This window comes from Vigna umbellata, chromosome 3 (assembly GCF_029865625.1).
Source record: "Vigna umbellata cultivar VRB3 chromosome 3, Vumbellata_1.0, whole genome shotgun sequence".
NCBI classification, from domain to species: Eukaryota; Viridiplantae; Streptophyta; class Magnoliopsida; order Fabales; family Fabaceae; genus Vigna; species Vigna umbellata.
Window position 1 is genome coordinate 18621570 of NC_142167.1, and position 27619 is coordinate 18649188.

The following is a 27619-nucleotide window of genomic DNA, read 5'->3' on the forward strand; positions in this document are numbered from 1 at the left end:
ATAAAATTTTATTAGTGATTCTTTCAGAACCATATGTAAGACCCTAGAAAAACGAGCGACATTAATCTCTGTCTCATCCTCATTAATTTCCCTAAAAACCCTTCTGCCGTGCATTTAAAACGCACTTCCAGACTCACTGCCTTCCTGCCAGGTGTCGTGATGGAATGTTCCTAAATCAGTAGTGGAAGACAAGTGGCAGCAAGAGAACGGACGTTGGTTTTTAAACAAAAATGAATTTTCTGAAGTCCGCATCACTCTTTGCATGCACTCTTCTTCTTCCTCAGATTCTAACTTTTCATATTCTTCACCTTCTCTCTAGAAACCTCTACCTTCTCTCTACTGAAACTTCTTCTTTCTCTTCTCCGTTCACGTTTCAGAAACCGTAGAACCATTCCTGGTGTCGTGAGCTTCGTTTTGAACCGATCACCTCAACGTTCTGATACTGGTAAGTCTCTCTTCTTCGTCGAACGTTTTCTGTCTCATGCAAAGCCAAATCCTGGTTGCATGAAGGGTTGAGTTCTTAGTATTTCTTGGTTTTATGGTTAGATCGGGTTGGAAGAATTAAGTGATCCTGTGTGAGTAGAGAACTGTTAGCGGACGAACCAAACACCTTGAGTTAGAACGTTCACTTCTGATCCAAGGTAAGGGAAGCTTATTAAGTTTAATTCTTGAGGTATACTGTGATGCATGACTATTCTGTGAGTTACACTGTGTCGGATGCCTGTTCTATGAATTTTATTGAGTATGACCTATGATATTAGACTTTACTATATGATTTTGATGATGAGGCAATGTACGAAAAATATGGATTATGCTATGTTATGAGTAAATTAATGTATGAAAGTTTATACTGAAAAATGTGTTTACCGTAAGTTGAATTTAAGTATGAAATTCTATGATAATGAACGTTCGATATCGAAACGGTCTTTGACCGATCGGTATTTTCAGTAACTCCTTTCAAATAGTTGAACTCTTTCATTTGGGAAGAATTCTGGTTGAGTATGTGTTGTGTCGGTCTTCTACTTAGAGCTCATAATGAATAATGTCGAGTACCATTGTCAATACAGATCATCCATCTGTGTCGACCGACAGTATCAAGTACCATTGTTAATACAGATCATCTATCTGTGTCGACCGACAGTGTCGAGTACCATTGTCAATACAGATCATCCATCTGTGTCGACCGACAGTGTCGAGTACCATTGTCAATACAGATCATCCATCTGTGTCGACCACCCTTCTTAATGTAGGTCGTCCATCTGGGTCGACCGACCGTGTCGAGCCGCCTTGTAATATAGGTCGTCCATTTATCTTGAAGCCGGTATTACTTTATCTTGGAAAGGGGCAAGTTCTTCGGTCTCGTTCCTCACATTAGTTCTCGTTATAAAGAGGTAGTGATTTTATGTACTTGGACTGAAAGACAAAAAGACAAAAATGAAAATAAAAGTGAAAGATTAAAAATGATGAACATTATATGAGGTGAACTATGGTTGTGAATTTTAGACGAGCGTTCCAGGGAGGAACGACTCATGGTTGAATATGGAATTTTGTAAAGTATGACTGTGGGCATGCTAATGCTGGCTTGGTCCATCCTGATATTCCGTGATACTCATCTTCACGTAGAGGAGAGTAATTCATGTGTGGGAATGGCAGGAGGTCCTTAGTCCATAAGTTAACATGGGCGACGTAAGAAACGGACTAACCTCGGGTGGCAGCTGTCGAGTGTAATACAGTTACTACACCACTCGGGTGCAAGGACGCCTGTAGCTACACAGATTCATACAGTCCGGACGGTCAGTCTAGTATTAGGAATTGATTTGAGTTAAGGGTTGATTTAATTATATGTTGTGAAATACTTGATATGTTGAGATACTATGAAATGAATGATTTTACTTGAATTAAATTCAATAAGCTTACCCTGTGTTCTCTTCCTTGCGTTGTCGATCGTCTCTGTACATCCGTCCTGTTTATGCAATGATCATCCGTGTGGATGTGAGCAGATGGTGAGGCGTTGCTCGAGGAAACACTGGAAGAAGAAAATTTGGAGGAAGCAACCCTTGTAGATGTTGAAGTGAAGGCCGAACAGTAGACGTTCGGTTAGCTGTTTGGACTAGATGTTTCATTGTACTAATTTTTGAATCGACCTTTATATTATTTGGTCGATCGGTTTATATCTGTGCTTTTTAACCATTGGTTGGGTACGTTGATGTCGAGCGTGTTTTTCTTATTTAACTTCTTGTAAGGCCGATCAGCCAAAACCCTTGCTTTCGTTAATTTAAGACTGATTTGTTTATCATTAAATGTAATTAATTCTACTATATGGTGTTACTGTATTTTGGGATGTTACACCATATATTATATATGGTCACATATAAGTATGAATTTCATATTTTTTTTTCGTGAAAAGAAGTAAAAATATCTTCATAAACCAGGCGCTCACTAATGAGTACAGCATCTTCAGAATTGTAACCTTCTTTTTAACATAAACTACTAATATGTTTTGGAAACTACTAATACGTTTTTTCCCAAAGCGAGTTCGCCGCCAACTGTAGGCCTTACGGAGTATAGAAGCTATTATGCATCGGTTGACATGGTGAAATTAAGACGGCCCAACATCATGTCTTTAGGGACTAGTTTGATTGACTTTTTCCACCACCTAATAATTACTTCTTCCACTCCAATATCTTATAAGAAAAGCTCAATATATCTCATCATAACAACGTCATATAATTAATGTATTAACGTCATATAATTAATGTATTAACGTCATATAATTAATGTATTAATGCGAAACTATACTTTAAAATATATAATATATGACATTTTCATTTATGTGATTTGAAATTATCTAAAATTGAATTGCGAGTAATCTAAAATTATTTTTTCATGAATTACATCGTATTTTAATCATGCAATCTATAATATTGTTTTGAATTATTTAATGCAGATTGTAAACGTCTGTTTTAATTTTTATTTCAAATTATATAATCTAAAATATTTTCTGGAGTACACTGTAACATCCCAAAAATACAGCAATAAACTATAATATAGAATGATCACATTAATAATAATCCAGATCAGTCATACATTAGAGTCGAGCGTACACTCATGGCCGAACGGCCTTATAGAAAGAGTTGCAAATTTAAACCGTACAAGATAAGCAAACCTGACCGAACAGTTTACAAAAGAAAATACCGAACAACCATTCTTAACAAAAGGGAAGGTGATCGAACGACCACCTTACTATAACTAGACTATTGACTGAATGTCCTACTCTTCGGTCTTGACTTCGATTTCTTCCAAATTTTCTTCTTCCAGCGCCTCTTCCAACAGCTCGTCTCCTTCTGCTCACATCCACACGGATGATCATTGCAATGACAATGACGGACGTACAAAACCAGACACGACAGGAAACGCAGGGTAAGCTTATGTAATTTAATTCATGCATAAACATATATTTCAAATAATCCAACACCAGATAAGTTCAACGTACGTATTATACAAAGCCTATCACTAGACTGACTGTCCGGACTGTATGAAATCTGTGTAGCTACAGCCGTTCGTGCACCCGGGTGATGTAGTAACTGTAATACTCTCATCAGCTGCCACCTGAGGTTAGTCCTATCTGTCCAAAGTACCCCTAAGGACTAGGACCTCCTACCGTTCCCACACATGGCCTACCCTCCTCTACGTGAAGACGAGTACCCACGGAACATCAAGATGAACAACCAGCTTAGCAATTCCCACAGTCATACTTTACAAATTCAATATTCAAACATGAGTCGTTCCTCCCCGGAACGCTCGTTCATAATTCCAACAAATTTCATTCATATCATATTCTCCTCATCTTCCATTATCAATAATCTCAGTTTCATCTTTCATTATCAATCATTTTAATTTCATCTTTGTTCAAAGTTTCATAACGACACCAGATACCGAACGTTCAATCCTCACTCAGAACGAGGACGAACACTTGGAACGAGACAGAGAGGTCTCCAGTTCCAGAATAGAATAAGACCGAGAGGGTTACTATCGGATTACGAAAGAAACCGAGTTCAAACTGCATATCGCAAGAATGACTAGAACGGACGTTACTTACAAAATGAGTCAATTAGATGAACTGACCCTTGAGAGTTCTAACCAAACACAGAAAGAACTAGGCCAAATACTAAAGCTCTAAGCCAGAACCAAATGGACGTATACACTTCGAGACTTTCAGAGAAGAATACTTAGAAGGATTCACCTGAAGAAACCGAACGCTTAAGAATATTTAGCTTATGTGAGTTTACATCAAGAAATCCGAATGTCGGTCAATGACCGAGCACGGTAAATAAGGAAATTCTATTGAAGTTAGGCGAACGCTATTTTTCATCCAGATAGATTATATAAGAAACGAGTAAGAGCGTTTGGTGTAAGATCGAGCACTACTCAGTACGAGCGCTAGGTGTAAGACCGAGCACTAATGAACTTATAATAAAAGGCTTGATAAATATAGTCAGATACTATTGAAGTAGTGTTTACGAACAACGAAAATATACCATTACATATATATAAAAATTAAGTTATCACAGGATACCCAGATACAACTATGCTTGGCCGAAGAACGCTCAAGCATAGTATTACCACACGAGGACGCTCGTCCTCAACTAGGATTCTCTCTAAATGAAAGAATCTCATTTCAACTATGTTTACCAGAAGAACCGAACGGTCGAAGACCGTTCAGTAACGAACGTACACTTTCATATGAGATATTTCATATCCAGAATTCATTTATATCTGTCTCATTTCTAAACATATAGTTTCATACCTTTATACATTCATATTATAATCGACTTTCATACTTCATACAATCCATATCATATAAGTTTCATATATTTCATACATTATAACATAACTCAGCCATATTTCAGTTCCACTCATTAAATAAACGAACGTTCATTCAATCCAATCATATCAACCATCATGCATCAAAATCATTCAGTCAACTAACGAACGTTCATACAATACAACAACATACAAATTAAATTAAATAAGTTTCCCTTACCTCTGAGCGTGAACGTACGTTCCAGACGCAGAAATACAATTTCACCACTACAGATTCTTCTACCGCCAACGCTCGACAATTCAAACTACACCAAATGAAAACCCGACACTATCAGAACCGCTCATTTTAAGAATGGTGATCAACACACGAACCCAGAACTGGGTTTGCATGTTTAGGAAAACGAACGACAGAGCGAAAAGAAGGTCTTACCAGCCCAGCTTCACAAACCGAACGGTTTATCTGGAAGCTCTTGACGCCGGAAGTGCTTCTACGGTGCCGGAATAGTGATCGGAGAAGAGAAAGTGAGTGTTTTCTCAGAGAGAAGATGAAGAGGATGTAGAGAGAAGAGGAGAGAATGAGATTCTTCAGAAATCTGAAAAGAGGGTGCATGTAGAGAGTGGGGTAGATTTTCTGAAAATCCAAGATTTGCTTCACACTTCAAAATGGACGTCCCCTCATCTATCCACACCTGTTGTCCACTAACTGATTTCCGAATTCTCTTCGCTTGACACCTGGCGTCCGTCATCTGAGTGTCGAGCCTTCCTCTTGACACGTGAATTCCACTAAGCGATACGTGCATGAATTTTACTGGTTCTGACATATACAATTTAAAATAATACAGAAAAAAATTTATTTATTTAAATAATATTATTTTATAAAATAAAAGTAAAATATATTAAATAATCAAATGATTATATATTATATTAAATGATCAAGTAATTATATAAAAAATTAATAATCTAACTATAAATCAGGAATAGAAACAAAAATTATCTTTCTAAAATCATGTAACAATTTCTAAAAACATATAACAGCAAAAAAAAAATTAAAAAAGAAAAAAGTAACCATTAACCGACCTCTGCTTTTCATTACATGGCTGAACTCTTAGACCGACAATTATTTCAAGTTATAGGTTTATAGCTGTTCTGTTTGATGACTTTTGCTAGCTCTGTTCTGAATGTGTACTGTTGGTAGTTAATCAGGATTTATCAGTCTTCTGTTTATCATTAATTGTCTATTAAGTATGCAACTTGTGTTGATTTGATCTACTGGTTATCATCTATGACATGTTTGACCATTATAATTATCCGTGATAAGTGCAATTTAATGTAACGTCTGAAAATATGGGTTAGATTTAGTTTTAATTTAACGTCAGAAAATATAAGAAAAAGATGACAGAGAGAAAATCAAAACTCAAATGCTGTATATTTGTCTCATTTTTAGTAGAGAAGCTCAAGTAATAAATCACACCCTAACCGATCATTAGGGAAGAAGATAATACAACAATATCAAAGTTATCAATCAACAAAAGCACTCACTTGCAGAATGAGGATAAATGTGAACAGAATCTGAAAAAGAAAAAATTGAATACAGATTGAAGAATTAATGGCATAGAAGGGCAATAAGAGAGAGGAGCAGTGAGGAGCAAACAAATGCTCGAGAGTAAGTGACCAAAAATCCAGCTCCGGCGTCCATGGTGGGTGCCGGCGCCGGTGCTTGAGGAAACTCACTGGTTTGTGCTCCCACTCCGGCAGCAAGCGCAAGCCCAACCAAGAAAAACATGAAAAAGAACATCGTTCTGCTCTTGCTAATGCATGCCATTTTTCTGAGACGAAATATGTGGAGAAAGAGAGAAAGATAATAATGAAGTAACTGGCAGATAGCTTGAGCTAGAGAGGTGGCGGTAGGGGTAAGTAAATTGCTTTGGTATCTTGTGGTGTTAGTGAGAAACAAGATCACTGATTTATAGGCTCTATTTGATTGAAGATTAGCGAATAATTAGGTTAATTTGAGTTTAGTGGCAACGTCTATGTGCTTTGAATGATTTGTGGTTGGTGTAGGTCCCACTCAGACATTGGACAGAGCATGTTGTGGTCCCTTCGAACAGCAGGCTTCAAACGGCTATTCCATGCTTTTATGTTTTCTGAAAACTCAGACCGCTATCAGGACATGTGTCGCCAACATCCAGCGGTGTGACCCTCCATAGTTTCTTTTCAAATTATGATTAAATTATTGTTGGAATCAGCGAAAGAAAAATTCAATAAATTATAAGCAAAAAGACAGATATAATACGATAAACAATTATAAGATGAGTACAATGAACGGAATAATAGTGTGTAAATATTTTTTTTATTCTTAAAAGGTTCTGCATGGCCATGTTGGCTAAGGTTTCGCAGATCTTATCACTGTTTGACAGTATACGAATAATTTATCCTGCACTGTATAAAACTTATATTTTCGTTTTAATTCGACTTTTGACCGTCAAACAAAGAGAGAGAATAAAGGGTAAAACACAAATGAACGGACATTTTTTCAAACTCTGATCAAAGTTTAACGCATTGAAATTTTTAATATTCATAATAACTTTATCTAATTCGTCTAAGCTGGGAAAATTCCTGCTGGTTTCATGTAAGTTAAATCTTTAGATGCGATTCTTCATTTTTAAATACGATATCGACATAAATAAATTATTACTTTTAGTTTAATTAATTGTGTAGGTGTTATATTTTTATTTCTAGTTCATTTAAAACAATGTTTTTGTTATTGACAAGTAGTATATAACTTGGGGTCGTTTGTTTTGTAGTTATAATAAAAAGTTGATATCCATACTTTTCGATTAAAAAAATAATACGTCATAACGAAAAAGATATGGTTCAAGTTAACTAATAACGTAGCAACCTATTCAATTATTTAAAAATAATTTCGTTAAAATTTAAAACCTGTTCTATTCAACATAAAATCAAATGAAGGGTCGATGATTGGGCAGTGAATATTCTAAAACAGCTCGAAAAATGCTGGAAATGAATGTGCACCCGCACCTTTCTCGATCACAAATCAGACATACTAATAAATCATGTTTTAATCCTCTAAACTCTTTCTATATAATCCACATATAACATCGTTTTCCTTATATTGATGCCACAGATTTCATCATCTACCAAACTCAAATTCTGGTATCTATATCAGCAACTTTCTCAGAATATGGAAATGATAAATATCTCGAGCACAACGATCAAATTGTTGAAACTCCATTCTCGTCTTCCTTCGCCTTTTACAAGCAGAGTTGCAGTAAATTGCTAAATCTATGAAAAAGAAAGATACCAATTTCACATTATTGCATATGTTCCTTTCACTATTGCATATGCAAACATTAGAAGCCAACTTGCACTTCGTTCTTTCTGCGACATGTATTTTGTTCATATAAATGTTGAAATCCCATATATCAACTGCAGAGAGAGTTAAAGTATAATATATACCGTTAATTTTAACATATAAGTGAGGTTAAATCTTCTCTTACAAATTTATTTTTTTAATGTTGAGTTAAATTTAAATTCATATTCCAAAATGATATCAAATTCTATCTTAATTATGTTTGTTAGTTTCTTATATCATCTACTAAATATTAGTTACTTATATAATCAAATAAATATTTATTTTAAAATTTAAGATATCTGACTTTTTAAATAAGGAGTTATATTTAAGACAACATAACATTAAAAAAAATAGCTAATTGACGACATCTTTTAATTTATTTAATTAAATTAGTAGAAATAATAAATTTTATAAGTCTTAAGTAATATTAATAATTTTAAAATTTTTAATTTTATAATATAAGTATGTTGAAAATAGAGATGACTATGAACTAGATTGAAATAAGGGGAAAAAAATTGAATGAGGGGATTGCTTTTGGATGTACTAAAAACAAATGAGTTAGCTACTTTTGGATGGACTGAAGAAAAAAAATAAATGATCAAATTGATTAAAAGAAACACACATGTCATGCTTTGTTGATACTGTTGGATTTTAGGAATTTAAATTAAGGTGGACTATGCGCTCCAAATGTAGACTCTGAATTTACGCGATAAAATAAATTCATTGATAATAAGTATTATAAATCATCAACAAATATATTATAAAAAAATATATTAGTAGGTAATACAAATTCTAATTTTATTATTCGTTGATAATTAAAATTTTAAAATATATTGATAAATTATAATTTACGATAAATTTATTTTATTAATAAAATTTCGTAAATATTATGAAGATTATTGTAGTATAAATTCAGTTTTTATGAATATATTTAAGAGGAGGAAAAATAATCATATGTACTTGGGAAACAAACCTATTTTTCATTCACTCTTCTGATTTATCAACTTTCTTTGCTATTCTATTGTTTTATTTGCGTGCTTTTACACCTCAATAATTGATTCCTTCATACTTATTCTCTCCAAAGTTATTTGAATTTCACGATAAGTGTTCTATGTAGTAGTTTAAGAAGCCTTTATAGACAAAGTATATAACAAAGATCTTTCTGGGCATAATGCTTCATCAATAAATTTATAAGGTCTCATAGTGTTTGCTATCAGTTAGTTGTTGGGTCAATTGAACGAGATCAAATTCTATAGAACTAAATCTTTTGGTTTTATGTAAAAATATGTGTTATTGAATAGAAAATTAATATAAAGCAAAATAAAATAAATAGTAATTAATATTGACTTTTTCAGTTATTAATAATAATCTAATATTTAAATAATATTGTGATAAATAACAATTAAAATATTTTACCTAAATAAGAAAAATAAATTTTAATTATTTTACCAAAATAAAATCTTTAAAAAATATCAATTTAAATTTAGAATAATATTAATTCAAATTTAATATACACGTGATAAAATGAGTGCAAGTGATTGGAGAAGGTATTGCAACAGATCCATATGTCAGTAACTATACAAAGTGACATGCAAGGCAAGAGCCCTCCATTGCAAATAGTATAAACACGTGAATTCTTTATAAAATTAAACAAAATATTATACTTGCAAAGCCTTATACCAAAGGATGATGATTTAGCTCAATCATAATTTGGACTACTTATTCTCATTGTTCTCCTTATTATTTTGGAATTGTGTTATATATATCACTTTTGATTTACGACATACTTCACAATGCCTATTGTTTGGGTTTGATCTTAAACCTTTTTATACTTCTTAACCTAATATTGAGCTATAAATCCTCATGATGTTGTTTCCAACCAATATATTTATCCAAAATTTAATATTCTTGTCAAGCCCACTTTCCAGGACATATATATGTTTGTCAAACCAACTTGTTTGTGATTTTGTTCTACATAACTTATTCATATCCTGCCACTACCAAGAGTCATATTGTGACTCTTGTTAATATTTTAAACAAAGCCAATTCCCATATTTAGATTGTAATACTTCCTTTGAAGACTGTGGTGTTCAGTGGCAAATCTCCACTTCCATTTAACAAGCTAATATTGAATATTTTTATATTGTTTTTATCCAAATCTACATCTTTTGTTTTACATTGATTCGACCATTTGTCTAAGTCAATTTCTTCCCCTCGCTCTCACAACTTCATACAAAGTTCTTTAAATTTATTTTAAAAAAAACTACTTTGAAATTCAGGTTAAAAATACGTTCGTTCACTGTAAATATAAAGCAACATAGTAGGGGTTTGTTTCAAGTGGTTTCAAAAACGTATGTCGATAGTTTCAGTACAAAACTGCAGTTAAGGTTTTTTATAGAAATTTTTCGACAGTTTTAAGAAAATACATTTCCAACGTCTTGTTTACCAAACTCCTGCTGAGTGTCTGAATATTTGACACCAAAACTTTCATTTCGTTATACCTTTGGTACTTTGTTCTCCAGCTTCGCATATCCTTTACCTCTGCACAACTTTCGTGTTTTGTCGTTTTTTTTCACATCCTTCACTTCTTCTCCATCTTGACAGTCCTAAAAGTTGTCTATCAGTTAACAAATAAAGGTAATTATCTTCTCTTATCTTATAAAAGACCAAACCGCTATACAAAGTTTAAAATGACTCTATAAACATAGGAAGTCTTATACGCTCCTACGAACCATAGAAAAATGATCAGGATACACCGTTAAGACCAATGATCAACAGAGAACCTTATAGAAGATTCAAACGTCACATGTATCCATAACACACTCACATACAAAGGAAGACAAAATATACCAAAAAAATGAAGCACAAAACGAACTTACTCTATCTAAAAAACTGATCCTTCCAAAAAGAGGGTGATAACTCTTAGAAAGAAATAAAAGAACTCTAGAAAAGTGATTTCTAAGGAGATTATGTGTTTTAAAATTATGAAACTCGTTCACAACAAAATTATTTATATTAAAACCCTTTAATATTAAAATAATTGAGTCTCACTATTTTTAAACCACTATCACTTTTAAAATGTCATTTTCTAAGTCTTTACCTTTCTGTCACTCTAAAATATAAGTAGGAAAACAAAATAACCAAAATAGATTGTATGACAAAATTTTAAAAAACATCAATTTTATTTTTTTCTTTAACTAATTTACATTAACCTCTTTAATTTTGAAGAGTTTAAAAGAGAAAATAAATGTAAAAAAAAATATCTTAGTGATACAAATTTTAATGAAATAGATTAATTTAACTGTTTTATTATGAAAGTAGTCATGTTAAATATCCATTGCCGATTCTATTAGTGATAAATATATTTTTAATATATTTTTTTTCTATAACTATCCAAAAATTCTAACCACCATATAGCAATATTTAATTATTATATGGTATTTCAAAATAAATTCTTACTACAAGTTTTAAAATAGAAAAGTAATACTTTAAAATACATTTAAAATAAATTGAAAAGTAATTCAAAATATAAACTAGGAAACTTAGTATGATCCTCTTTTATAAGATATCGTTTATTTTGTGAAGTCTTATTTGACTTTTATCTCCTAGTTATCTTCCTCATTAGATACTAACAGAGTCAAAATAGTCAGTTCCACATAACAGGTCCTCTTCAATACATTTAGACTCAACCTAAATTAACATTTTACTTGAAAATAATTAATTTGACTACCACAAGACACTAAGAACTCCACATGTACATATACATTATCAAACATATATTCATACAATCATAATTATCTTAAACAACAACCAAGGAGAATCATTCAGAAGAATTATAAATCACTTCTAGCATGTAAATAATTTCACAAAGTTACCACCCAACGCCAACAACTACTACCCAGTACCACAAGTTTAGAGCCTCATTGCCTCGCTAATGCTCGACACCACTCCAACGCTACTCGACGACAAACACTTGAACTTATCACGCCTAGCAATAGCTAGGCATCGCCCAACTAAGAAACCCTTTTAAAGTGGAGTCCAATGACGAAGGTTGTCGCCTAACAATAATGAAACATACAAATGTGTTTTTATGCAATTTAAGCATTTCTCTCATCTAAGGTTTTCACTATTAATTTTCATGTTATAATGTGCATATTACATTCTTAGAAATACAAATATAATGCCACGTTCAATATCACCTTAATCAATGCATTCTCTCATATCTATTCTTTACACAGCACAGGAATTCAAAGTTTAGCCATGTCCTTAAGTGATTTTTCAATCCAACGTATTCTAAAGATCCCAATACAAGATCTAAGGACATTTTCATTATTTAAATATAAACAATAACATCACCAAAATTACATTCATTCTATCTCATATGGGCAACATTATCCGTCATAACTAACATCTCCATTTAAAGAATTTCAACATATTTAATCTTGGGTTAAATTAGAAATTTAGAAGAAAAAAACTGAAGATTCTTTAGAGAATTAGGTTTAAAATAAAGAAGGAGTTTTCTCTATTTTCTAAGAAAACATTCTCTCCATGTCTACTTATATAAGAAACTTACTATTAATCCTTTTAAATTAACCCATGAAAAAACCATTTGATCGACATTTTTTTTAAATATTTATGTTATTGTTTCGAGTATAGGGTCAAGTAACTTCTAACACCTTCACAATTTCCTTTTCAAAGTTGTTCGGGTACTTAAGTTCTCATACTGTCTTCACCTTCACCTCAATCGTCTAGAGGGATACCTGTCAAAAGTTCTTCGATACTTAAGTCAGAAAATAATTCGTACGGGAGTCAGAGCAATAGTATTAAATGCATAGTAAATGTCATCACCTACATCTTACATTTGACCTTTATTTTAGTGACACCTTAATCTCAACCTATAATCTCAACACATTGTTCTTAATCACTATTTACCTTAATCTTTGCGGAGAAGACTATTTGTCAGGTAAGGTCGTTCAATACTACTAGAGTCGTCCGATCTTGTTTGTTCATATGTCTCTTCGCCTTTAAGTTGTTTAGGTGTTCTTTATCCTTCAGGATCATCCTACCCTTCATGGGCCCTCCATTATTGTCCGACCCTTACCAATTAATATTTTACATATCTTGATTAAAACTGACAATAAATAAAAACTTAACAAGTTACACTAGACATATAACACATTCAAGTTAAACATAGCTAGCACATCTGAAAAAATAAATTATTAATTTTCTCTAAAATATTTAATAGAATCGGGTTGCTGGATATACAAATGGTCAACTTCTTCTTTCTACTTAGTAGTTATAGTCCTAGTGCTAGTAGTAGCCATTCAATGAGTTTGGCTGCTGGGTTGTTCTTTTTTTGTTGATAGGAATTAGAAAAACGCACAAAGAAAATGATTGCAAGACATTGGTAGTGCACAAACCAATATAAAAATAAAATTATAAAATTGGTGATCATTTTAGATATGGAATTTTTATTTTTTTATTGGTTATCCAAATGAACATAGAATGGAAATTATATATCAATAATCAGAATTCAAATTATATATTTTTTAAATGGCGTCAGAATTCAATTTATGGAAAATTAAATTTTGACTTACTTTTTCATCATTTAAAAAAAATTGTGAAAATTTTACTTACACATATATATTTGAAAAATCACATAAAACTTGGACGATTTTTTTTCTAGTAATATATTTGTATATGGTACAAATATAATTTAAAATGACATTAAATTAGTTTCTATTATTAATATTACGAATAGTATAAAAGTAATCTAACATTTAAATGAATATGAAACATTGTTAATATAGAGTAGCCCTAAGTTTATACATGGACCATTTAAGTCGGTTGCAAATATGATGTGATTTTAAAGTTTACATAATGGATTGACAGGGCGACAAACAAATATCTTTCCATTATACTATTGGTCAACAAAAAAATTAATAACACACGACATCCCACTAAAGTGTTTTTTCCCTATTCCATGTATGTATGATAAGAAAAAACCAATGAGCTAGTGGCTTGCTTTGTTTGCAAAGGCTAGTTTGAAAAATAAAATAAAATAAAACAATATTTTAACCTTTTGTTCTTGAAAATGACATGCTCCTACCTCATTGATATTTCCCTTTCTGGCCAATGAAAAAACTTCCTAGAAAGTTCATGTTAATATGCAAAATATCATTTATACCTATTTATTAAGTTTTTTAACATACCAAGGCTTAGGAAAAATTACAAATTAAAATTGTTAATGAAAACTTTTTATTTCTTAATCACCTGATCAATTTCTTTTATGAAGTGTTAATGGAATATAATGTGAATCTGCACATTTATGGGTTTATAATATACGATTTTTCTACCAAAAAAAAGAAATACGACATCTACATCATCGTTATCATCGTATTAATAAAAACAATAAAAAAACAAGAAAAGATATAGTGATCAAGTTGTTAAAATTTAGTATAATTTAGCATTTTACTTTATTTGACATTTTGCTAATAGTCTGGGCTTGAAATAAATTAATCTAACTATCAAGATAAATATAATTACAATCTAATTGATAGTTTATAAAATCACATAAATAAGTAAATATCAAGTTAAATGTTAAGTTTTTGAACCAATTATGTAAAGGAATGATTTAAAAAAAACACTCATTTGTGTAATATAAAGGGTTGACGGTAGGCTAAAGACTATTTGAACCTTTGAATAAAAAAATATACAGCACACTTTCAAAATATTCAATATAACTTAAAGATTGAAAAAAAAAAAACTCTTTTTTAGAATTTGATAAAAAATATTTCTTCAAAATTTAGTGATAAAATTGAAATCACGTAAATCATTTGGAACATTAGTGAATTTTCTTTTTACTTATATTTGAGCGTTAAATAATTTTATATAGATGTTCCACTATTTTTTTTTTTGGAGTTGGAATAAATTTCGACAAAACAAAAACAACTTAATTATTAAGAGTTCACAATTTATCTGAAAAACTATTTCGATGAAATCCGGTAAGAAACAGTATATTACCATATATTTAGTTTTATTTATCATATTTTTTACAAACTAATTTTATACTCTATTTTATTGATGTATGATGGTGAGTTTTCTTAAAACTTAATGCACCACATCATATTAAAAAAAAATCAAACTCAATTTGTGTATAATTAGAAAAGAAGATACCTAGAGTGATGTATTTCTGCTGGTATTAATAAAGTAACTACATATTTTATATATGAAAGGTAATGCTATATTTTTTACTAAGTCCTTCTGTTATTTTACTAAAAATACTAAATTATTTTGGTGGAGACTAAATAATTTCGAAACAACTATTCAAATTTATATTATAGACTTCGTATCTTCTAGACAGTAACACTCTGTACTGATTTTTTTTTCATATAACTCAATTTTAGTAAAAATAATTTTAATATGAATTATATCAGGTTTAAATTGCAATAACTATTCTTTTAATATATAATTTTAGTTTATATTTATGATGATTTACACTACTATACAATATATCTTTAGTTATTATAATTTATTTTTCAAAAACATTAAAACTTAAGTCAAAAGTATAAACATTAAAAATAATGGACCGAAAAGGAATAAGATATTAAGAAAAGCAGTTAAGGATATTTTCGATAAAGAAAACCAACTAAAGATATTTCTATAAAAATAATTTCCTTAAAAAGATATTGTACAAAATAATTGTTATTTTAGACTTATATTAGAGAAAAAAAATCGTAAGGCATTCATCTCATTCTATTTATGATAAAATATTAAATAAAAAATAAAAATATTTAATGTTATTTTGTTTTGGTATTTTACAAATAAATACTGGTTGAAAATATTATTATTGTGATAGTAGCAGTGCACCAGGAAATGTTGATTAATTAAGCTAATAGTGTATGGCTCTTCCTATTGGAGCGTGACATAGCTGTGAGCATGCTCCCTGAAACGCAAGGAGATGTTAAAATAAAACATTTTAATGAAATAATATTGGGAAGCTGGCAAAAGTGTTAATAGTAAACGAGAAAGGGACAAAATAGGGAATGTCAGAGTAACACGCGCAGCCAATAGTAACTTCCCACGTCGCCTCAATTCTCAGTAAACGGAGTTCGTTGGTACACACATAGAGAGAAGCAACAAAAGGACCTTTTAAATACCAAACACTGACACACACAAACGACGCATCTCTCTCTCTCTCTCTCTCTCTCTCTCTCTCTCTCTCCCTTTCTCTTTCTCTCTCCCTCTCTATCTCTCTCTTCTTCCTCCTTCGGCTTTGATTTCTCTCTCCTCATTCACGATCCCAATTCCACTAGGGTTAGGGTTCCATTACCCTTATCTCCTTCTCAATTCTCGTTTTTCTCTGTACACAGCTATTGTATTTGATTATTAACCATTCTTTTTCGTTTTGTCTTTTTATTTGTCATTCGGTGAATCCAGGATTCATTTCCGATGCGATTCTGAGCTTGTTAGATCCACGACAAGGTTTCGTTTCCCAGATTCTTTTGTAAAAAATTCTTCCTCTGGCCAACAGGTTAGATTATCATTTATATATTTCTCTTGCAATTTTCACTTCTGCGACGTGTCTCTGTGTAGATTAGTTCGTGACGATTTCGTCTCGCTTTAATGGTTTCTTGTTTATCTTGTGAAGAAAATTGAGTTATAGTTTAGAGGTGGAAATAGTTAGTTGTATTTTTGAAGATATGTACAGCGAATGGCTTTTTCCTCAAAGGCCATGACTATGATTTTGTTGAATTTTCATCCAATTTATTAGAATTTTCAGTGACGAGTGTCAATGGTATCACGTATTGATTTCTGGCCATATCATATGGTGGTGTGTATTACTGTTCCGGCTTTGGCTTCTGTTTCCTAATTGTAGAGGCTTGAATTCTCTTGGGGTTTTTATTTTTGTTCTATTTTTTGTATTTCTCTGTTCATGTTTATGAGCTTTTGGTCAAAGTTTGGTGATTAAATGATGTCAGGTTCAATGTTTTCGATATTTTCTTAATTCTAGTTAGATGTTTCGCTTTTTGTTGCGATGATTAGTTATGAGGTAAAACTTTTTCAATATATACAAGGATGTGACCACTTTAATTGTGTATTAATTTCTGGGAAGATTGTGGTGTGATGCATCGACTGAGCAGGTATTGGACACTAGTTTAACTGAGGAATCATGTATGCATGTTTAAAAAAAATTCTAATAATGCTGAAAACAGGGGTAGCTGCTAGAAAGGACCGTTCTACTCCTCACTGCTATGACATTACAACTTGAGCATCTTCAACTATCTTAATCTTTTAACAATTTTGAAATGAATTTATGATTGTGAATATATCTGATAGTAAGCCTTGATATCTTTCACATTGTGTGTGGTTCATTTTAATTGAAATGGATATGCAGTGGGACTTTTACACGCCTATTACGTCAATTTGTATCTCTAATTGGTTAAAATTGAATCAGTGCTGTAACTTTTTCTATCAGGGCTAGGGATAGGGTGGTTGGATTGTTATAAATTGCTCTTTTTAAATGTCTATGAAAGCATTTTTTGCAAGATTCTGAAAGTTCATAAGTCAAATATTGTTTGATAATGTTACTGCCTGGTTTGTGATTTATTTTCAATTTGTGCTTGAGAAGTTGACAAAGCATATGATTCCTTACCATTTCTTTACGGGTTCATTTTGAAACTTTAGGATTTTTCGGTTTATGCAACCTGGCATGTTCATGCCTAAAGAGGAACAATGCAACATCTCTCTGTTATTTCTTGTTTAAATGGATATGCTCAAAAGCTTGTTTCGTCAATATTTTACTTTGGGAAAAGGTTTTATATTGTTGCCTTACATAAGTTTGATAATAATCATAGTTGCGTTCTGGGTTTGCTCTGATGTGGCTTTTTGTTTATAACGAAATTTGTGATGAATATGTATTTTGAATATCTTTGGTACAGGAAAGTTGAAAAAGATGGACCATGACAAGACTGGGTGCCAAGCTCCTCCCGAAGCTCCTATACTGTGCATCAACAACTGTGGATTTTTTGGAAGTGCAGCTACCATGAATATGTGTTCTAAATGCCACAAAGACATGTTGCTGAAACAGGAGCAGGCCAAGCTTGCAGCATCGTCCATTGGGAATATAATGAATGGGTCATCTAGCAGCACCGGAAATGAACCTGTTGTTGCTGCTAATGTTGAAATCCCAGTTATTTCAGTAGAGCCTAAAACTGTCTCTGTGCAACCTTTATTTGGTTCAGTTTCAGAAGGGAGCGAGGAGGCAAAGCCGAAGGATGGTCCAAAACGTTGCAGCAGCTGCAATAAGCGAGTTGGTTTGACAGGGTTTAATTGTCGATGTGGCAATCTTTTTTGTGCTGTACATCGCTACTCAGACAAGCATAATTGCCCGTTTGATTACCGCACTGCTGCTCGGGATGCGATAGCTAAAGCAAACCCAGTGGTCAAGGCTGAGAAGCTTGATAAGATCTAAGGTTTAAAGTCGAAGTTTCATACTTGAGATGAAGTTATGCACAATTTCATCGTGAAATGACCCGGGTTTCCTTCACATTTAATTGGTGTTCTTATTATATTGTTATATGTGGTATGTGACTTGGAGTTATAGGACACATCTCTGCAATTTGAAGGACTCTTTCATGTGATTGGCGAAAATATATATGTTGGCCGCAGTGTTTAAGCTTTTAAATTTTTGCTGGTTTGGTGAAAGTTGTTGTTAGCTTTGTAATGCTTCTATCCTGTATCAGAATGGTATGTGCAATTTGAAGATGATACCAAGAGCATTCGTACACATGTGATAGATTGTAATTGTGGTGGGCTTTCTATGAATTTATTTCGCATAAAACTTTGGACTGCTTTTCATGTGCAAAAATTTTTAGAATTTATTCTACTTCATCACTTATTCAATATAGTAAGTACCAAATAAAAGGGAAAAAAAGTATTAAGTTGGGTTAATATTTGTGAATTTGGCACCGACCATAAAAATTAATATTGGGAGTAAATGCAGCCTTGAACTAACATTGAGTTCAGAATTTGTCAAAAATGTAATAACAAATATTTCTAGAATAAGTTAAAAAAATAAAATTGATCAACCCACAAAAACTGTATTAAAACATGTATTGGCATTGGTTCGTTTACAAGCTTAATCTTAAGCTTAAATATCTTATTAAAATCCAAAGGGGACCAGAAAAAATCCCGTTAAAAGCTCATGTCCCAATATTTATTCTTCTCAATTCCTTATCGAAACTAAAAAAAAATCCCGTTTTTAAAGCTCAAGTTGCATCAAGATCCTTCTCATTAGGCAGAAGATGGTGTTGGTGTTGTCAGAAGAAAGATAGATGCTTCAAATCTGGACTCACTTGGATTATACAGAGCCCATTTGGTTACACTTTTGGCAACAGCCCGACAAAATGGACATGTCAAAAGGTCATGGAGCTACATCAACAAAATTTTGGTTTCATCAAACTCGGTTATGCCAGACAGTTTCACCTTCAATGTATTTGTGCAATGCAACTATGCTTTCACAGAGCCCAGCACATTCATATACGATACATTTCCCAAGCCCACAACCTAACTAATAATCCAAGCAAAAATGGAGAATTGAAACGGACATCTAATCATTGAAAACAAAATATTCAAAAAAATTTCTTAAAAAAGAAATGGACATATCGTAACTATAATATATTAGGTTAACATAGTATTTGTACATAATGTATCGATCATGTAATAGTATTCGTTATTTTATTTATCTATATCTGGGACTAATGTTTGTAACCGTTTTATACAAATTTCCTCTTTAAATAACTGATATTTTAAATTAAAATAAGTATATTTCTATTTTTACTTTTTAAATAATTGTTAATCTAAATTTAGTTATTTTATAAAATAAAATAATTATTTTACTATTTTATCCTTGTAATAACTATTTTTTTTAAATTCAATTAATTATTTATAATAAAAAAATTCTTTCATAACAAATAATATATAAATTATTTATTTTTATAATTATTTTTAATAAAAATTATTCTATTATACATAATGCCTGTATTTTCATTAGTTTTTCTAAATAATATTATTTTTGACAAGGAATTTGCTTTTGATGCAAATATTAAATAACAATATGGATTTCAACTTGTAACATGACTACATGGGAAAATCATACTTCTTATGTTACGAAAAATAGAACTTAAATATTCTTGAAATGTAATTCATATTAAATAAAGGAATGGATTTTCTCTTCTTTCTTTTCAAGATCTTTGTCAATGCAATAAAGTTCCAACTTAATAGTTGGACTTGTATACGTTATTTATTTTTATTTAATGTGGAATTTAAACAATCTCTTTAGGTTTTTAAGAAAATATATCTTTTTAATCAAAACTTCATCTATCAAAAATAAAAATAAATATAAGAGGTCACAAAATATAAGGAAAAATAACGTTAAGAAAATAATTTTGTAAATTTTTTTATACCCTATTAATTGTTATATAATATCATACTCAACACCATAAAATCAAATTAGAAAATATAATGGATGCATAGATTCAACAAATATATACAAAAAAATTATATTGGCAAAGAAAAATAAAAGAGTAGAAAGGAATAACAAAGTCATTCATTAACCTAAAATAAAAATCATCATGTCACTCTCACAAAAATCACATTTAACTATGCATAGGTAACGATCATAAAAAAAACCTAACATATATAAAAGGTGATAACCTTTTTTAAATTATTGGCAAAGAAAATTTTAGGACAAGTAACCGTAAGACGATTTCTTAATTTCCTTTATAAAGATCATTGAAATACAATTACTCATATATTAAAGTACATAAAAACAATTTCATGAAAAAATGGTTGTTATATGATTCTAATAACCATATAAGAGTGATTTATTATTAAGATACTGATTGTGTAGGATCTTTTTCTGATTAAAAAGTCTACATCCAAATATTGTGTCTCCGTTGTGGTAATCTAATTTCTTGAAAAAGTAAAAAACTGAATATTGTAATAAGATCTAGTGCAAAAACAGAATATATAGTTGACCTTGGACACTTGTGAGCTTGTTTGACTTAAACAATAGTTTTGAGAATTAAAATTTGGAAATGTTATTCAAATGACACTTATATGTGGCAATAAAGCTGCTATTCATATTAGTTTTAATCTTGTTTTTTTTATGAGAGGACCAAATAATACATTGAGATTGACTGAGTTCGTTAATTCAAGTAATCAGTTAATATATATTTTCACTAAGTCTTTACAAGAGTGGATAATTGATTATATTTGTAACAAATTTGGTACATACAACGAGTTTGAGGAGAAGTGTTAGATATATTAAATTATTAGGTACCTTGTCTTATTTTTATCTTTTATTTTAAGTTTGCTTGTTATTATTTCTTATTTGTATTTTAGGTTTAACTTATATTTCATCTATTAATTATAAATAAAGTATAATGTGTATATATTTAACATAAAAAACATATTGAACATTGAATCATGGACAGTACCTCTTGAATTAGGTAAATTTTGTGAAATTTTGACTTGTTTTCTAGTGTCCAGTTGCATTCCCGTTGTTATGAACACACTTTTCTTTTCTCCTCCACCAAAGAAAGACTTTTTTTCCATTCGTTCCTTCTCCCTTGATTGTGTTAAGGTTCAATTCTTACTTCATTCTCGTTTTTTTTAGTTGTGGACAAATACTCGTTGAAGAAACTCAATTTGGCGAAAAGCTTGGCACGGGGTCTTCTAAAAGTTTTAGTTATGAAAAAAAATTAGTCTCTATTTTTAATTAGAGACCAATTTTGTGACTAATTATTTTGGTAGCCAAAATCTTGAGAGTCTTGAGAGCTAATAGTAATAACTACTTTAGAAATCAATTCACAAATTATATATAATTTTTTATTTATAACAGAAATTATTTTAGTTATCAATGATTTTTAATTTATAAATTAGTATCTAAATGGATCACTATAATAATTAATTATTTTTTATGATTGAAATTAATCATTATTTAAATATTTTCTTGTAATAACGTTCTACTATAATGTCTTGTACAATCAATCAAAATATATAAAACGTGAAACTGAATATTATATTACATTATAAAAATATTAGTTAAGCATTTAACTAACTCTAATCATGTTAAGGTAAATAACGTGAAACTGAATATTTATTAAAGCTTAAATATTTTTTGGAATAGAGCCATTAACTAACTCTAATCATGGCAGACAGATTAATTAAGCATAGTGAAAAACTTTTTGGCGTGAAAAAAGGGTGGCACCGATGCTAAGCGAATAGAACATGAGTCGGTACTTTGAGTAATTTACCTTAATCAAGCAAAAGTCTCACAAACATTGGGCATAATAAAAGACATGAATAATAGATATATTTGGTCTTTGCTCACTTCCTTAGTGGTCAAATGTCTCAGAAAATCAGCACCTATTTTCTTTTCCAATTGCGAGAATAATAAAAACCAAAGTAAAAAAAAAAAAAAAAAAAGCATAACAAAATTGTATGGTGACTCGTACGTTGTCTTGTCCCATACACTTGGAACTATCTTCCCTTCCCTCACTCATTCCACATTGTGAACACCCCACCATTTGACGTCTGCATGGATTCCGCCGCCCCCGCCGACCAACCGCCGTAACCTCCGGCTGGCATGTCATAGTCAACCTTCACCAAGCCAAGTTCCTCCGCCGCGCCCACTGCGTTACCCGACGATGGATTCGAAGCCATACCAAACCCACTCCCTGCTGCAAACCCACCAACACTGCTATTATTGTTGTTATTATTCTCCAACACAGATGAAGAAGAAGAAGACCCCATGTTCATCATTCCCTGAAGCAATGCAGGGTGGTTCTGAAGGTAGCCGCCGTAGAACTGAGGATTATTCTGGAGGTAAGAAGAAACACCACTCTGCTGGTGCAACTGAAGCTGCGTTTGGATGTAACCCTGGTGTAAAGGGTCCTGGTGAGAGAAGTGAGAGCTTATGTCATGGTTTTGCAAGGTTAGCAGAGGTTGAGGTTGCTCGAACTGGTGGTGCTGCATTAGAGGGTAAGCGTGTAGCCTGGAAGAGCTTGAGGTTCCATATTGGAAGGTAGATGAGCCCAGTGCAATCATCTCTTCACGTTTTCTAGAAGATTCTAGAGCTTGAGCTTCTTTCAGACGTTTTGCAGCGCCTCCTCCTATCGGGAGAGTGTTGCTTTCGAGAATAGCTTTCACGTCATAACGGCTCATGTCAAAGTTTGTGACAGCGTTGAGACCTCTGAACTTTATCGCTGCTATGTCGTAAGCTTCTGCAGCCTCTTCCTCAGTACCTGCAACGAGAAATAATGTATATTTCACCTATATATATTTGTTTTTCTTTCATGAATCTAATAAGACATCCGGGTTCAAAATTCAAAGACTTTAATCGTTCGAGATACTATAACATATGGGGTAATGTTTTTTTCCTAATAAATATTGTTTCACGTTGGTTAATTTGAAAATCTGATTAGTGTAACTTTCAATGTTTAAATTTATGTGGGTGGCTTACTGAAAGTTCCCAAGTAAAGATCTTTGTTTCCTGCAACTCTACCAATCCTTGCTTGCCATCTTCCGTGTTGGTGATGCCTGATCAAAGAATAATAATATTCTGCTAAGAAAAGAGTAGAAAGAAAAGGATCGAATGCATGGGATGAGAGGAAGAAGAAGAAGAAAGCATGGCTGCTCCATTTGAAACCTTGTAACTCCGCGATACATTGATGCACCTCTAGAGAAACCACTACTTTTCCTGCAAATCACCACCACAATATGCCTATTAATAAGCATTTGAAAGAGTTGTAAGAATATTATGAAATGGTGTTATAAACTTTTTAACCTATTTCGATAACTATCAGATACAAACTCATCAAAACGAAGCCATGTTGTGTATTTTAATGTTTGCCACAATCAAGTTCGTAATTTAATTGCGTTCTCAGTTGTCAAAAGTTTAGCAAGTGACTCTAATTAAACTATGCTAGTGTGTTTGTGTAACAAAGTGGACTGGATTCAAAAATTAATTTTACTTGTCTCCGTTATTGCACTATTGTAGACTTGTATTGTACATGTTTTATGCACGCTGTCTTTGAATTAGTCACCTTCTTATAGCGGCAACAAATTCTTGTCTGGTCATGTGTTTCATTTCATCCAATTCCTTCTCGTAGTTGCTAATCTGTGGAAAAATTAAAGTAAAACAAACAAGATTTCCTTGAACTAGATAGAGTCTGAGAAGCATTGAGAAAGTACACCATTAACTTACTGGAAAGTTGGTAGTGGTGGATGTTCCCCAGTACTTCAGTGCTGCTAAATCATAAGCCCTAGCTGCTTTCTCTTCTTTATCATATCCACCTGACATTATAAATAACAAAAGGAAAACAATACATTTTGTGGTTTGATTTTCTATCTCCAGGAACTTAGAAAATGAAAAGGGGCTGGAAAATAGACTGAAATGGAAACACTTACCCAAATAAACTGAAGGAAAGTTGATGAGAAGTATGAACAAAAGCAAAACATCAAGAGAAATGTGTTAATAGAACTCTCAATCAATAAATATCACCTAAAAAACTTCAAAAATAAAACTAAAAATGAATTGATATGAAGTTTAATCACCTTGGCGTCCTTTTCTTGATTGTCCTTCCCTTCTACAGCTATTATCCCAAAGGTGAGCTTCATACCTTCCAGTCCATCTATGTCTGTTTATATATACATTTAATTAGAACAATAAATAAACAAACCTTGCACACACAAAAAATATTGATTAAGTGAAACACAGAATGAGTATCCAACCGTGTTACTCCACGATATATGGATGTTCTCTGACCGAAAGTATCCAAAGTTCTTCTAGGTGCAGCTTCGACAGTGTTTGTACTATTTTCACCACTGGTTTCACATGTAGAATCCTTACCACTTCCCATGGATAATGTCAACGATTGCAAGTTACTGTTAGCATTTTCTTGATACTCATTGCTTGGTGTGTCCACCACGGGGTTTTGCAAAGGTACCAGACTGTTGTTTGTGAACAGATAATCTGAATCATTTGACTGAATTTCGTTTAAAGCAGCAAGCTCTGACTGATTTTCAGACTTGCTCACTCCAAGAAAATCAGCCACTTTTGGAACTTCGTTGCTGCTATGAGTGTTAATCAGATTCCAATCTGTGGAATTAATTAAATAGATGAAAAGAAAGATTAGCAAGGCAAATAAATATAGAATGAGAAGAGAGAGAAGAGAGAGAAGGTTACCATGATTTTGGAAAGGGTTTTCCATGCTTTCGTTCACCAGCCCAAGGGAAAATTGGTGGTACTGAGTTGCTTGAAGATCATGGGATGGTAAGGAAGAATGAGTGGGAGAAAGAGGGAAAGAAAGCCAGTTGTTGTTCATCGAGCCCTTATTTGCTTGCTTTACCTTTCAACAAATCAAAAACAGCTGCATCTAACACATTAGATATGGAGAAGATATGAAGAATATTTGCAAAAGGGAAACCAAAGATGTGGAAAATAAGAGAAGAGCAAAGAAACATATATAGGTTTACCAAGGGTTCTAGCAATGAACAGTTTGTATCTCCCAAGCCTTTCAACTTCCAAGCTTAAGACAATGGAAGAGGAGAAAGGGCTAAGAAAGGAACATTTTAGCATTATTTAAAGCTCTTCCCTTCTTCCCCGTTCTCTGTCCTACCAGGTATAATAGTTAAAATGATGTGTGACTGTGACACCCTCTTAGCTATGGTCGATTTTGTAGACTCTGACTCTTCTCCACCAGTTTCCAACACTAGCAAACAAAGTTAAAATCTGCCTACAATCATTATTAAATAATTAATATCTATCTAATAAGATATTATCAGGGACACGAGTGTGTTATTAAACTATTATCCTTCAAATCCTTCAGTCTTTGACCAGAGACAATACCACCATTCTAACTGGAAAAAATACAATGCCATACACCTCTTCTCTTTCTCTCTCCACCCACTTGGTTTATTGGAACTCTCGTCCTCGTTCTGTGAAAACAATGACTCCCAAAAGCCCAGCATTCCCACACACTACAAATCATCTCTCGGTCTCAAAATCAACGACTCTACGTAAAGTTAGACTACCGACCTCTCTCTCTCCTTGTATATTCAAGCCACATGAATACATACATATATATATAATGAAGGAAACCAAAATAAAGATCTGAAACGGGATATTTAAACATCAGGTAGAAGATCAAGTCCATTGTAGAGAAACTCTGGAATTCGGTATATAAATTAAGAAAGAAAAACCAATCTATGGATTCCCGAGTCCTGCATGTGTTAAAGATGCATGAGTACGGTCATGCATTATTATATGGTGAAAATCCGACATATTAAAAATTAAAAGTACTGAATGAAAGAGTAAGAATTACTTTTTGTTCAAAATGAGACCAAGCTGTATTGCATATTAATATTATTTAATTAACGTGATTCAATTGAGCAGCATTTAAGAAATATAATTTGAAGGGTTTTTTTTGTTCCCCAAGTAAAAATATGTTGACCACCTACTCGATTTCCTCACCCGTCAAAAGCCCACTAGCTTCAATTAGTTTAATTTAACTTAGACATATGCTATCATTTATCTGCACTAACACCAGAAGCTTGTATTCTGCTTAGGTTAAGTTTCCTCCTAAAAACACCATTTATAGGATATATACAAATTATAAAAAGATCTGCGATCTGCCCAACCACCGTTTATGTACAGTGGCTTAACTTGCCCGCACTCACCATCCTATGTTAACCCTAATGCATCTTCACGTATCCGAACGAATAATCATTACTGAACATGGCACAAATATTTCATATTTTATGGAATGTCTAAGTTATCACTCAATAGTTTATAGTATATTCAGCTAGTAGAGATAGGGAATAATATAAGTTACTAGCTTGGCAAAGCTTGGATCTCGTAATATACCGCAATTACAGCACAACACACGCACACGCATATCTTTTATGAGCATATATTTGGTAGCTTAAGCACAACGTTAAAATGTTCAGTACAATTATACACACAAACAATGATTTTTATATCGCTGATATCATGTAAATGTGACATACAATAATGTGTTGTTGAGAGGGATGAAATTACAATGCTAGAATAATATTATACATTTTGATTTATTTAAAAATAAAAGGAACATCTCGTGAGAGAGCTATAAGCTATCCTTGTGTGGACATGTAGCAAATCAACAAGCTGAGTTATAATATTAAAGTAACAATTTTTTTTCACATAAACTTTCCTGTTATATAAGGTATACCATGGCTACACATTTGTTTGATGCATGGAGACAGAAGATTAAAAGCGCAGCTATATTTATAGAAAAGAACGACTCCGTAATTGAATATACAATTTTCAGAGCATAAACACTAATCAGTTAGTCAGTGCAAGAGCGAGGGAATCCA

The 27619-nt window shown here is 32.1% G+C and overlaps 3 protein-coding genes and 1 long non-coding RNA gene across 4 annotated transcripts; 1 reads left to right on the forward strand and 3 right to left on the reverse strand.

The window, feature by feature from the left end:
• Positions 1 to 3080: 3080 nt before the first annotated feature.
• Positions 3081 to 5631, reverse strand: LOC148201780 (uncharacterized). The gene is made up of 3 exons (XR_015784732.1): positions 5255 to 5631; positions 5045 to 5129; positions 3081 to 3344 (listed from the first exon to the last, which is right to left on the reverse strand). It is a non-coding gene; the product is annotated as an uncharacterized LOC148201780 (long non-coding RNA).
• Positions 5632 to 6231: 600 nt separating this feature from the next.
• On the reverse strand, positions 6232 to 6776 carry LOC148201781 (uncharacterized). Its single transcript, XM_088111129.1, has one exon. It carries the CDS (start codon positions 6644 to 6646, stop codon positions 6428 to 6430), a length of 219 nt encoding a protein of 72 aa, XP_087967255.1. The 5' UTR covers positions 6647 to 6776; the 3' UTR covers positions 6232 to 6427.
• A 9576-nt stretch (positions 6777 to 16352) lies between these two features.
• On the forward strand, positions 16353 to 18986 carry LOC124832342 (A20/AN1-like zinc finger family protein). The gene is made up of 3 exons (XM_047306532.2): positions 16353 to 16513; positions 16637 to 16730; positions 18139 to 18986. Exon 3 carries the CDS (start codon positions 18153 to 18155, stop codon positions 18669 to 18671), a length of 519 nt encoding a protein of 172 aa, XP_047162488.1. The 5' UTR covers positions 16353 to 16513; positions 16637 to 16730; positions 18139 to 18152; the 3' UTR covers positions 18672 to 18986.
• Positions 18987 to 22505: 3519 nt separating this feature from the next.
• Positions 22506 to 25890, reverse strand: LOC124832355 (AP2-like ethylene-responsive transcription factor PLT2). The gene is made up of 9 exons (XM_088109763.1): positions 25742 to 25890; positions 25452 to 25635; positions 24998 to 25364; positions 24821 to 24903; positions 24471 to 24682; positions 24310 to 24383; positions 23913 to 23963; positions 23727 to 23803; positions 22506 to 23508 (listed from the first exon to the last, which is right to left on the reverse strand). Exons 2-9 carry the CDS (start codon positions 25588 to 25590, stop codon positions 22760 to 22762), a joined length of 1752 nt encoding a protein of 583 aa, XP_087965889.1. The 5' UTR covers positions 25591 to 25635; positions 25742 to 25890; the 3' UTR covers positions 22506 to 22759.
• Between the last annotated feature and the right edge of the window lie 1729 nt (positions 25891 to 27619).